Source organism: Podarcis cretensis (genome assembly GCF_951804945.1).
Source record: "Podarcis cretensis genome assembly, chromosome: 1".
NCBI classification, from domain to species: Eukaryota; Metazoa; Chordata; class Lepidosauria; order Squamata; family Lacertidae; genus Podarcis; species Podarcis cretensis.
This window is the reverse complement of record NC_137170.1, coordinates 45,601,140-45,613,370: the sequence shown is the minus strand read 5'-3', so window position 1 is coordinate 45,613,370 and position 12,231 is coordinate 45,601,140. Positions and strand designations below refer to the sequence as shown.

The following is a 12,231-nucleotide window of genomic DNA, read 5'->3' as shown; positions in this document are numbered from 1 at the left end:
CATCTGATAAATAGTCAATTTACCATCTGATAAATAGTCTTTGCGCAAGTTCTTGAGGATGATAAACATCATTTCTATTTCATTTAATTTCCAGAGTTTAGTGAGTTCCCAGGATTGTGGTAAACAACTCCTGGAAGCAGTAGATTTACTTCAGAAGCATAAACTGGTTGCCTCTCAGATCTCTTCCCTTGGGGAGAGGGTCAGGCATATCACTGAAAGAACAGAAGTGATTGTCAAAGGTAAATCGTTCAAGCCAGATGAGCTTCGAGCTAAACATCAGATGCTCCAGCAGCTGCATCAAAACCTTGTGGATCTCTGCAAAACACGGTAAATTTCTTGTTTTTGTGACTCAGTTCTTCCTGAGGAGGCTGGCCAATTCTTTTATTTAAGAAATTCAGGAGTAGAATATCCTAATTGTGGGGTGTCAGGGGTGTTTGTATGAACCCCCACAATGAACATATAACAACAACAACAACAATTTATTTATTTATACCCCACCCATCTGGCTGGGTTTCCCCAGCCACTCTGGGCAGCTTCCAACCAAATATTAAAAACAATACAGCGTCAGACATTAAAAACATCCCTAAACAGGGCCGCCTTCAGTTGTCTTTTAAAAGTAAAATAGTTGTTTATTGCCTTGACATCTGCTGGGAGGGCGTTCCATAGGGCAGGTGCCCACTACCGAGAAGGCCCTCTACCTGGTTCCCTGTAACCTCACTTCTCACAGTGAGGGAACCGCCAGAAGGCCCTTGGTGCTGGACCTCAGTGTCCGGGCAGAGCACTGGGGTTGGAGACACTCCTTCAGGTATACTGTGAAGTGGACAGCTGGTCATGACCCTCTCATGCCAGCATGGATACTGTCCCCATTCCCACAGCTGTGAACACTTGGTGTTAGTGAGAAGGGGGCCCCGCACACCCACTGACATTCAGATTAGCAAGAAAAGTACCCATGCATGTTCAGCAGTAAGTCTATCAGACTCCACAGCTGAGAACCCTGAGCTCACACATTGGGGTTTCTCTGCCTTCTGTTTGGATTGGATTCAGATTCTTATCTTAAAGTTACAAAGGAATTACTTCACTACTTCCTTCATGTTGTTCAAATTCATTAGGTAAAGATAGTTGCTTTGAAGCAGAATTGAAAGCTACTTCCTTAAAACCAAGTACAGTGGTACCTCGGGTTAAGTATTTAATTTGTTCCGGAGGTCCGTTCTTAATCTGAAACTGTTCTTAACCTGAAGCACCACTTTAGCTAATAGGGCCTCCTGCTGCTGCCGCGCCACTGAAGCACGATTTCTGTTCTCACCCTGAAGCAAAGTTCTTAACCCGAGGTACTATTTCTAGGTTAGCAGAGTCTGTAACCTGAAGCGTATGTAACCTGAAGCATATGTAACCTGAGGTACCACTGTATGGATTTTACCTGAAACCAAGGAGAATACAGAGAAGTGTCTAGGGCACAACTTAAGTATAAATAAATATTTCAAATGTGGCCTACATTGGTGGCTGGTCCATCTTAGGAAAAGGAAGCCTGATTAATCCAGATTCCAATATGCTGGAAGTACTAGAAAAAACATGATGTGGTTTTATAAACATTACCAAATGCATGTCTCCCCCCTTTTGGAATAGACAATATCAGCTGGAAAGTGCTTTAAAACTTTTTGAGTTTATCAATGAGTGCAAAGAAGAGGAGCTTTGGCTGTCTGACAAATTGAAGCTGGTGACGGCGGGACACTTAGGGCGTGATCTCAGTCACATTGCAGCCTCTCTTCAAAGCCATAAGGTTAGTGATGTGTAAATTCTTGATTGCTTGTGCAGGTTTTAGAGGGCTTTCAGAATTTTCTAGCTGAAATATACTCAGAGTCATGTAGTGATTTCATGCTCTTTATTGCAGCTCGTAAAACACTGAATGAATTTCCCTCCAGACCTCAGACTTTATATACATTATTTACAGAATGGGGTTCCGTCTGATTGGCTGATTCTGCTTCCCTCCTGGAACCTGGTTCGGCTGCTACTGCAGGCCAATCAGTTGTTGCATTCTAGGATTCTACCTGCCTAATAGGCTGATTAACTACCTCCTGGGGTCTGATTGGTTTGCTCCTGCAAGCCAATCAGGTTGTTGCATTCTAGAATCTTACCTGCCTATTGTTCTAGGATCCAAGCTCAGTACATAACACTGTTTCTAATAGCATAGATACTAAAATGCACGTTCAAAAGATTTATAACAGTTCTAAAAAGGGGTGGGGTGGGAACTGGTGGTGAACTGATGTAAGATCTTAATATTATAAAACTCTTTACCGATGAAATGGAAAACTGTTAAAGATATGAGATCAAAGTAACTTACAATTTTACCAATATTGCTTGAAATGTGCAGGCATAATCAGCCCAGAGCCAGTGAAATTGACTGATTATACTGTTCTGTTTCAAGAGGTCTAGGCAGACAATGGTATCACCCTATTTGCCTCTTGATTGGTTTAGCTAGTTTGATGTGACAAGAACAAAGAAGACTTGAGTTAAGCAATCAAATTCTAAAAGGGACTTGTTTATGTCTTTCTGCTTTTCTCTTTCTGAAATGTTATTTTATTTGTTTGCCTCCTTAAGGGTTGTGAGGGTAGGATTTGTTAGAAACACTGTTTAATTTGTTTATGTGGAACAGTATACCCCTGTTGTTGCATTTGTGATATGCAAATTGGTTAAAAAAAAATCCAGGCCATAGTCAATTTGCCTGATAGCCAAATTCCTACCTGGCCCTGCTAATACGGCAACCACTGCAGCCATAGCAAGGTCAAATCAATAAGTGAAATGCAAAATTAATGGAGTGGGTGGGTCGGTTGTGTTAGCAATTTCACGCCTCCGAGGCTGCATTTTGTGATTAGTTGAAATCACAACGTCTGTCTGAGAGGAAGCATGAGAACCGGATATACTGTAGTCCTATCTGTATGTATTCTATGATGTACTTTCAGTTTTGCCTGTTCTCTCTCAGAGCTAGATGAGAGACAACACCATGATTCCTTGTCTGTGTAATATAGTGTAAATAAATAGTAGTTTAGAACTACGATGCCTCTTTCTTTTACTGTGTCAAGAAAGGCGGCTAGTGTGCATAAATCAAGTTGGTTTATGTCACTGGAGCACCCTGGAGAAGAACGGGGTGCCTTTTCCAGAGAGCTATGCTCACCGGTGCTTTTGAATTATGGTGCTGGAGGAGACTCTTGAGAGTCCCATGGACTGCAAGAAGATCAAACGTATCCATTCTGAAGGAAATCAGCCCTGAGTGCTCACTGGAAGGACAGATCGTGAAGCTGAGGCTCCAATACTTTGGCCACCTCATGAGAAGAGAAGACTCCCTGGAAAAGACCCTGATGTTGGGAAAGATGGAGGGCACAAGGAGAAGGGGACGACCGAGGATGAGATGGTTGGATAGTGTTCTCGAAGCTACCAGCATGAGTTTGACCAAACTGCGGGAGGCAGTGGAAGACAGGAGTGCCTGGCGTGCTCTGGTCCATGGGGTCACGAAGAGTCGGACATGACTAAATGACTGAACAACAACAACATGCTCACCGGAGGATGCTTGGAGATCGGGGGGGGGGGCACTGCTGATAGCAAGGAGCATTTTCCCAATATGGTAGCAGAACCAATGAAAAAGAGCGGGTGTTGGGGGCCAGCACAAACTGTTTAAATCCTCCCTGGAAGCTGACCTGAAGGAAGCCTGATTTTCCCCTCAGGCCTGCCTCTGAAGAGCCCTGCCCTCCACACCAGCCGGCCATTGGCCAATTTGGCAGGCTGGCATGAAGCCAAATTTCAAGCTTGGAGAGTGCGCATTCCCAGCATCCCAGCTCTGCATCGGGGGGGGGGGCAGGTACTGGCTGCCCTGCACCCTAAAAGTGGTTAAGCTGACTTGTTGATGCTACATTAGGGATTAGTGTCATAACTCCATCATTTATCTTCTTATTTTCTGTGACAGTTGTGAAAACAGCATTCAAACTAGCATGACTGGATTTGGCTTCATGGTGACATCCAGTAATTATGATCCTCTGACTTCCACCTGGCAGGCTTTGCAAGCTGAGTGTGACTCCCACCAACTGATTTGTTCTAAAATCATATGCAAGGGCCGGGAACTGGGTCAGAAAAACCTTTCAAATCAGAGGAACATCCAGAAAGAGACTGACAATATCCAGAAATTGTGGCAGCAGCTCCAAGATGAGGTGGCCAGACGTAAAACCAGTTTGGAGGCAGCTTCTCTCGTCAAACAGGTACATTGGTCTGCAGCTCTGTTCAGATTGAACTGAATTGATTATTATTAAGAAGTCTAAACAAGATCTTAGCCTGTCCATTAAGTTGGGAAGGTCTGGTTATGTTAAAACAGCAACAACAATAGCACAACCTTGCATTTAAGCACTTGTCTAATTGCCACTGGAGACAAGGAATTGCATACAGGTGAGTGAGATGGCTAAGAAAAGAGAGGTGGAATTCTTGGTCTCTCATTTGCACCTGGCATAAAAACCAGGAAGGCCACCACCAGCAAGTCTTTGATGGAGGGAGGGTTCTCTCTGCCCCTCCTCTTTCATCTTCCAGAAACCTAGCTAATTTTTTCTCAGGCAAGTCACTTATTTACAAGGTTGCAATAACAGTAATGCTCAAGAAGAATCAGTCTTTCTTCTCTTTGTGTCTTGAATAAATTGTTGCTTTCGTTCAGATTTGTTACTCTCCTAATGTGATATTGCTAATACTGTATGTCACAAGCAGGCAAGATATAACAACACAATTGTCCTATTTCCCCCCTCAGTACTTTGCTGATATTGATGAGGTAGAGTCTTGGATGCAGGAGCAACAAACCCTGCTAGCTAGCAAGGATTACGGGAAGGATGAATCCAGTGCAGAAGCTTTGTTGCATCGCCACTTCCGTTTGGAGAAAGAGATAGCTGCGTATTCTTCTGAAATAAGCCACTTGGATGAGCAGGCTCATTCTGTAGCAAAGCAGGCTGCATCAGTGGTAAGTAGCACTCATCCTATCTTTTTATCTCATTTCTATTAAGTTACAGATCTGTTTGGCCCAATATGGTTGCTATTGCTGATGAACCCAAATAAAACCAAAGCAGACGCAGACACAATTTGGTCTGTTAGACTGAATTAAACAATTTTCTCCTCTTCCTCTTCAGTTCCCGTGTTGTGATATTTCCCTCAAAACACCATTTTTTCTTTCTGTAGAATTGTGCCTTCAATCTTCTTATTTTTATGTTTACTCAATGTCCTAGAATTGTATGCTAATCAGCCTACTGTTGTCCCATAATATACTGACTTTGTAGAACGTGAAGTATTTGTATTTTAAACCACCTGAAAGCCCTGTCCTCATACTAGTAACTCAGCTGAGGTAAAGTCATCTTGAATATTTTGTGAGAACTGTCCTCACCAGCCAGCCTGGAAGTGCTGGAAAATGTCTTTGGGTGAAAATGATAGGAGCCATGGCCCAGTTTGGGCAGCTAATTGGAAGATGTAAAGTTCAGATTTAAATTTTTAACTCTGATAACGCAACTATTTGCTCTAAAACTGTGAGAGCAATTTTGTAACATTCTCAGCTATTGTTCTCACATCTGTTGCTGTTTGAAAAATATTCTTTCAAATGCACACACAAAAGTGGCCTTGTCACATCTTAACTGCAGCCACTTTAGAGAATAGCCATTTTGTTTCTACTGCAACATCTGGTGGCAAATTCAATTTTAAAACTCAGAAACACTTTTGATTGTTCACAGGCTATTTAAAGATTCTGGGAATAGCAAAGTAAGATACAACATTCCTATAGTTGTAAAAGGTCTTTGCTATCTTCAGACCTTGCTATCCTAGATGCAACTTAGGCTATGTTCACATTACCTTTTACTGTGGCTCCACTGCACTCCTGCTGTTGATGCTTGAAGCCAAGAACACATGGCATTGGCCACAATCCATATGTTAACCTGTAGTTTGAAGTGTTTCCCTTCAAACTAACTTTCATCTGATTTGAAAACATGAGCTGAGGTATGTACATTTGAGACAACCATCGTGCATACACAGATGAGAGCTTCATGAACAGGAGTTCAGGGGTGGTGCAAGCAGGTCATGCACACTGGGTGGAGAAATCCCCACCCCCTCTCTGGTGAACACAGCAGTGTGCAAATGTCTAATGTGTACATAGACAGAAATAAGCATCTTATGCTAAGGCTACCTATTGAAATAAAACTGAAAGTAAATTTAATTTGAACTTGTGAGCAATGCCAGTCTCAAAAACACTGAATTCAGGTTTTTTTTTGTATATTTCTTTTGACAGATGGTATCGGTGCCAACAGCAAACACAAAGATCTATGGCAGCACAGTCCAGAGGGTAACGAAAGCGCCAGCAAGTCTTTCTGTGTCGTGCATGTCTGCCCAAACTACGCCAACAAGTCCATTTGGCTCTGATCCTCATTTTGTTACAGAAAACATCTGGAAAGCCCAGAATAAGATTAATTTATTATATGAAAAACTGCAGACCATGGCTGAGGTATCAGGTTTTTCTCATAATATTTTGAGTTCTCCCTCTTTTTTAAAGACATAGAGTAATTGATTATAGAGTTGCATTGCAGCCTTTGGTTTTTTGTTTTGTTTTTTGCTATCCTGGCTCCAGATATGAAAACTTAATGTAACTTTTAGAGTTTACTCTGCAGAGAAGATACCAAGAATCCTGAAATGTGTTGCTGAAGACCAGTTTTTATATAGCTGAATGTGCTAATTGCCCTATTGCAAAACCTCCAGGTGGGCAATATGTGAGAAACCTGACAAATTCTAAAAAACACCATCCCTGCCAGTTTCCTCCAGTCATGAAGAAAACTAGCTCAAATGGAAAAGGCTGACTTTTTAAAAAAATGCTCAGACTTATAGCAGGGAAATGTTTTAGGGCAACCACCAAGAATAGCTCTCTACAAGAAATGGTGCTATTAACAAAACATTTCATGTCATTCTTAAATTCATCCATGAGTGAAGACAAATGTTTGGGTACGCTGGCCCAAGCCATTATATCCTGAGACTCCCTTCTCAGTTTCTCCTGAGAGAAGAATTTAATCTGAAATCTATGGACAGTAGCAGAATTTCATATATATCATGACTCCTTGGGCTAGTCACACTTCTCTGAAGTCTCTCAGCCCCACTCACCTCACAGAGTGTTTGTTGTGGGGGAAAAAGGGAAAGGAGAATGTTAGCCGCTTTGAGACTCCTTCGGGTAGTGATAAAGTGGGATATCAAATCCAAACTCCTCTTCTTCTTCTTCCCATCTTTCACATGTTTCACATTTGACACTAAGGTAAAGGTAAAGGTACCCCTGCCCGTACGGGCCAGTCTTGACAGACTCTGGGGTTGTGCGCCCATCTCACTTAAGAGGCCAGGGGCCAGCGCTGTCCGGAGACACTTCCGGGTCACGTGGCCAGCGTGACATCGCTGCTCTGGCGAGCCAGAGCCGCACACGGAAACGCCGTTTACCTTCCCGCTGGTAAGTGGTCCCTATTTATCTACTTGCACCCGGAGGTGCTTTCGAACTACTAGGTTGGCAGGCGCTGGGACCGAGCAGCGGGAGCGCACCCCGCCGCAGGGATTCGAACCGCCAACCTTTCGATCGGCAAGCCCTAGGCGCTGAGGCTTTAACCCACAGCGCCACCAGCGTCCCTACTTCACATTTGACACTACTAATGCACAAATCATGGCATAGGATTACACAAATAGCTAACTCTTGGTGATTTGATGGTGCCTCAGCTCTGAATTTGTTTTTAATCTGTTACCCTCATATACTGCCTTTGTGCTGATATGTTTGTATATTTGTATCATAGCATATTTATTCTCATACAGTGTTTGGATACTTATTCCTACAGCATAGGAGAAAAGAGTTAGAAGAAAGGATCCGACTCTACCAGTTCTACAGTTCCTGTGAAGAATTTCAGTCTTGGATGGATGACAAAGAGAAAATTGTTCAGACTATTCAGCCAAAAGCAGATAATGTGGAGACTATGCAGCATAAATACCAGGTGCTGTTTCCACCTACATTTTCCCTGGCATTCTTACTCAGAGTCATAATTTACTTCAGTCTGTCAGCCAGGGTTGAATTTAGCGGAACCATTTCTGATTTTAGTAATAAGCGACAGATATATGTTATGGGGGGGGGGGACTGACTCCCAGCAACTGTCAAAAGCCTACAAGGTTAAATTGGGGGAGGGGACCAACCCTATTTATTTCAAATTCATTTTGTTGCAGTTCTAATACCTCATAAACAAGGCAGTGTTAGGAGCACAGGCTAAACAATTAGCCCTAGAAATGGAGTTGTGCCTTTGACTTGCAAACCTACATAGTACATAGGTCCGTTTTATTGTTGATAACAATAGTTGCTCTGTAGTCGATTGCTATAAATATAGGCACTTTTGAAAATAATCACATGTGGGCCAAACTTCAAGGAGGGTGGTATTATGCTGCTACCCCTGACCCTTGCTGAAGACACTGGGATGGAGCAGAAGTTGAAGTGCATTAAAACAGTATCAATAAACTCTGAGAAGATCAAGAGGTCTTGAATTGTTTTCAAACCAGGCTGAACTTCTCATTTTTCCAATCTTAAATCCAGTTCTCCACATTTCTGCATAAATGAATTTTTTTTCAGTGTTTTAGTGTGGATTTCTCTTAACAGACACATTTTTGAATCAGTCTGAAATTTCCTGTTGGTATAAAAATGTTGTTTGTCAAAGTGTGGATTTTCAAAGGAAACATTATTTCACATCTCTAGCTCACTAAAAAAAGAATGTGGACTATCCACTTGTTTGCTTCTCAGAGTGTTAACAGGAACAACTAGGTAAAAGTGAAGCATCATACCACTGAAGTTAATGTGGGAAGTAAATTAAATCTGTTTGGGGAAGTAACCTGAAGATAATAACCTTGAGAGAACTTCCAGAGATGTCTCAGTCTGTAGCAGCAAAAACAGGAATTGTGGCTTCTGAAAGACGAGGAAATTTATTATAGCATGGGCTTCAATTCACTTCATCATATGCTCAGCTGGCAGGGGTGTGGGTGCCAGGGGTGCTGGGTATAGGGAGCAGAGGGGGCTTCCCCAATATTTTTGGGCAAGGGGCAGGGTCTCCCCTCCTCCCCGAAAGTTGAGGGGGCTGCCAGGAGCCAGGCAGCAGCTGGGACAATAAAGATCTTTGCTTTTGTCCTCTGCGCATCCTGCCCCCACCCCCACCCAGCACATGTGACACGTCATGTGGCTATGCCCCCTCAAAGTGGTTGGGGCAAGTCAGCGCCCCTGATGGGTGCTTACACACACATGTTGTAATCAGTGCATCAAACAGAAGTTAAATATTTAAAAAGTCTGTGACCATTCTTTGTAAACCATTACATAAGCAAAGTGACCATTCACAAAAGCAGCAGTTGGTGATCTCAGTTCACGCCTAATTCCTGAGAAGTAAACACCCTGATTAGTTCTAATTCAGCAGTTTCATGCTATAATTTCAGGGGGGAAACCTCTAGATACTGATGTGTAAAGCAGGTTGCCAGAAATTCTTTTTGTTTCATTCTATAACCTCAAAGAGCCAAACAATAAATTATTACTGCTGTCTTTGTTGGTTTCTGTTATTCAGAGTTTTCTAACGGAATTGGCTACTGGGAAGAGGCAACTGGATGAGATCAGTTGCTTAGCAGATATGTTTTCAAAGAGCAGTCCTGGAAAACAGAATGAGATTCATGTCTATCAGAAAGAGATAAATGCGAGGTAAATGGTGGTTCATATATAGAGTTAGCCCCATGATGTCTGAGGGATCTTTACTTTAAATGTAACTTCTGGTTTGGACATAGTGTTTTCTAGAAGGTGGTCATTTTATTGATGATTTCTTAATTATTTTATATAATTTAAGTTCCAATTGTAATGTTCTACTGTTGTACTTTTTGTATGCATGCCGCTTTGTGACTCGTGTGAGTGAAAAGCAGCACAAAAATACAATAAAAGAAATCAATTGAAATATACAAGCATAAATTACTATCCGGGGCTTACGAAGGTTTGTGTCCAGCAGCTTCTGAATGGCCACACATTCCCTATCCCTGCTTTAGACACTGAGGTGCCTGTTTGCTCACAGAAACGAGAGCAGGCTACAAACTGAAACCACCATCGTATTCTTCATAAGAATGTGATCCACATGTTGAGACGCATTAACTTTAGAGTAAAATGTCCCTGAGCATGTGCAGAGTTCCTTTCTCTCATCATAGTCCAACAGCATAGTCACCACTGCAGCAGCCTTCTTTACTTTTCTGCTCTTAGGTGGGAGCGCTTGGAAGCACTGAAAGACGAGAAAGGCTCAATGCTGATTGGCGTGGCTGATGTGAAGACGTTCCTTCAGGATTGCCAGGATACTCAAGGGCTGCTACAAGACAAGATGACCCGCCTTGAGGACTTAGGACATGGGAACATGCCTACTGTTCTGTCGGCTGAGGCGCACAAGCTGACAAACCTTGAGCGAGAGGTCTTAGTGCTGGAGAGGAAAATTGAATACCTGAAGAGTGTCGCCAAATCGTAAGAAACCAGCCCTTTGGTGCATTGTAGTCGGTCCTGGGGGCCCTGATTTCAGGGGGATTTAAAGTAAGAATAGGGAGATTCTGGAGGCTACTTTGGTAGGCATGTGTTATGTTCTTGCTGGGTAGCAGCAAGAATTGCTGTCTCTGGGTGCAGTAATGGCTTCCTTTCCTTTTTCAAACAGGTCTTCTACCTTATTGAATTATTAGGAACTTGGATCTAGTTTGGTTGTGGAGAATGGATAATCCACAGCACTTGCGGTCATTGATAGGATTTAGGACGTATTATACAATTCAACAACCCATAGGCATCCCCCAAAACACACACACTAACTATGTACATGGGAATTTGTAGAGAATCATGGTACATTTTAGGGAAGTTTTTAATGTCCGAATTTTTATTTTATTTTTAATATTTTGTTGGAAGCCACCCAAAGTGTGGCTGGGGAAGCCCAGCCAGATGGGCAGAGTATAAATGTATTGATTGATTGATTGATTGATTGATTGATTGATTGATTGATTGATTGCTGCCCACGTTCAAAGCCCCATAGCATGCAAAATAGGGTTCCCTCCTTTTCCTCTTACATTGTTCTGTCCCACCTTTCATCCAAGGAGCTGAGGGTAGCACTTAAGAGAAGGAAATGTTTTTGCTTTTCTCCAGCACATCCAACCAAATCTCCCAGCTGACATTCCTTGATGGATACCAGTGGAATACAGTTCAGGTCATAATGAACTTGATCCGAACCCTAGCACTAATTCAAAAACGTGTCTTGGCTTCATTATGCAGGATCAAGGATACCAATCCTGCAGAGAGCAGGGCCATAACAGAACAGGTTGAAGATATGGAGGAGCTCCTGTTATTGCTAAAGTCAAAGGCAGATGAGAAGGGGAAGGCTTTGCAAATAGCACAGGACCAACAGGCCTTCCTGCAAGACAGCCGTCGACTTCTGTGGTGGGCAGATGCCATGAGAGAGAAAATGGCCAGCGAGGAAATGGGGGTAGATGTGGCCTCTGCAGAGTTGCTGCTAAAGGAACACCAGGATTTGCTGAAAGAGATACACAGTCAAAACCACAGGTAAAGATCTTCTTCAAAGGTGTATGAGTGTGTACCAATGCCATATTTTGCAAGCGATAAAAGCACACCTAGAACTCTGGCCAATATAAGTTTCAATAGTGGGAGTGGTCCCTACTCACAAATCAATATTCAATTGTAAAAAAAAAAGGATTACAAACTTAAATAGAGATTACAAACTCAGAGATTACAAACTCAAACTCATAAGGATATATATAACACAATAATTTGTTACAGTATTAAAGATAAGAGTTTATGAGTAGAGATAAATTCATGTTAGTATATAGTAAGATTTGACGTGAATATCTTAGTTTCAATCATTGAGCAGAAGTCAGAAGTCAATTATGGATCAGAAACCAGGACAGGGCCCTGTTTCGATGTATTCACCTTCATTAGTTGGAAGTATCAAACTGAAAATGCATTTAAATTCTAAATTATCATAAATTATAAAACAGTATTATACAACATTTGGTTCCTTACCTTTTAAGGGGTCGTGTAAGTTTGAAGAATTTGTGTAAATATATCCTGTTGTTTTCTACGTTTCTCAGAGATAACAACTGGAAATAATGAATATTAATAATAATTACATGTGTTGAATATTTTGCAAGAGAGGCATAAAAGAA

General features: G+C 42.1%; 1 protein-coding gene across 2 annotated transcripts in view; it reads left to right on the top strand.

The window, feature by feature from the left end:
* Nucleotides 1–12,231, top strand: part of SPTBN5 (spectrin beta, non-erythrocytic 5) — a gene marked incomplete at its 5' end in the record, with an annotated part of 114,041 nt that overhangs the window by 12,003 nt on the left and 89,807 nt on the right. For both annotated transcript variants that reach the window (XM_079964222.1, XM_079964223.1), the window contains 9 exons: nt 95–327; nt 1,624–1,777; nt 4,044–4,244; nt 4,778–4,984; nt 6,293–6,505; nt 7,863–8,015; nt 9,612–9,742; nt 10,286–10,537; nt 11,324–11,611. In XM_079964222.1, the coding sequence (XP_079820348.1) occupies nt 95–327; nt 1,624–1,777; nt 4,044–4,244; nt 4,778–4,984; nt 6,293–6,505; nt 7,863–8,015; nt 9,612–9,742; nt 10,286–10,537; nt 11,324–11,611 (1,832 nt within the window). The remainder of the gene's footprint in view (nt 1–94; nt 328–1,623; nt 1,778–4,043; nt 4,245–4,777; nt 4,985–6,292; nt 6,506–7,862; nt 8,016–9,611; nt 9,743–10,285; nt 10,538–11,323; nt 11,612–12,231) is intronic.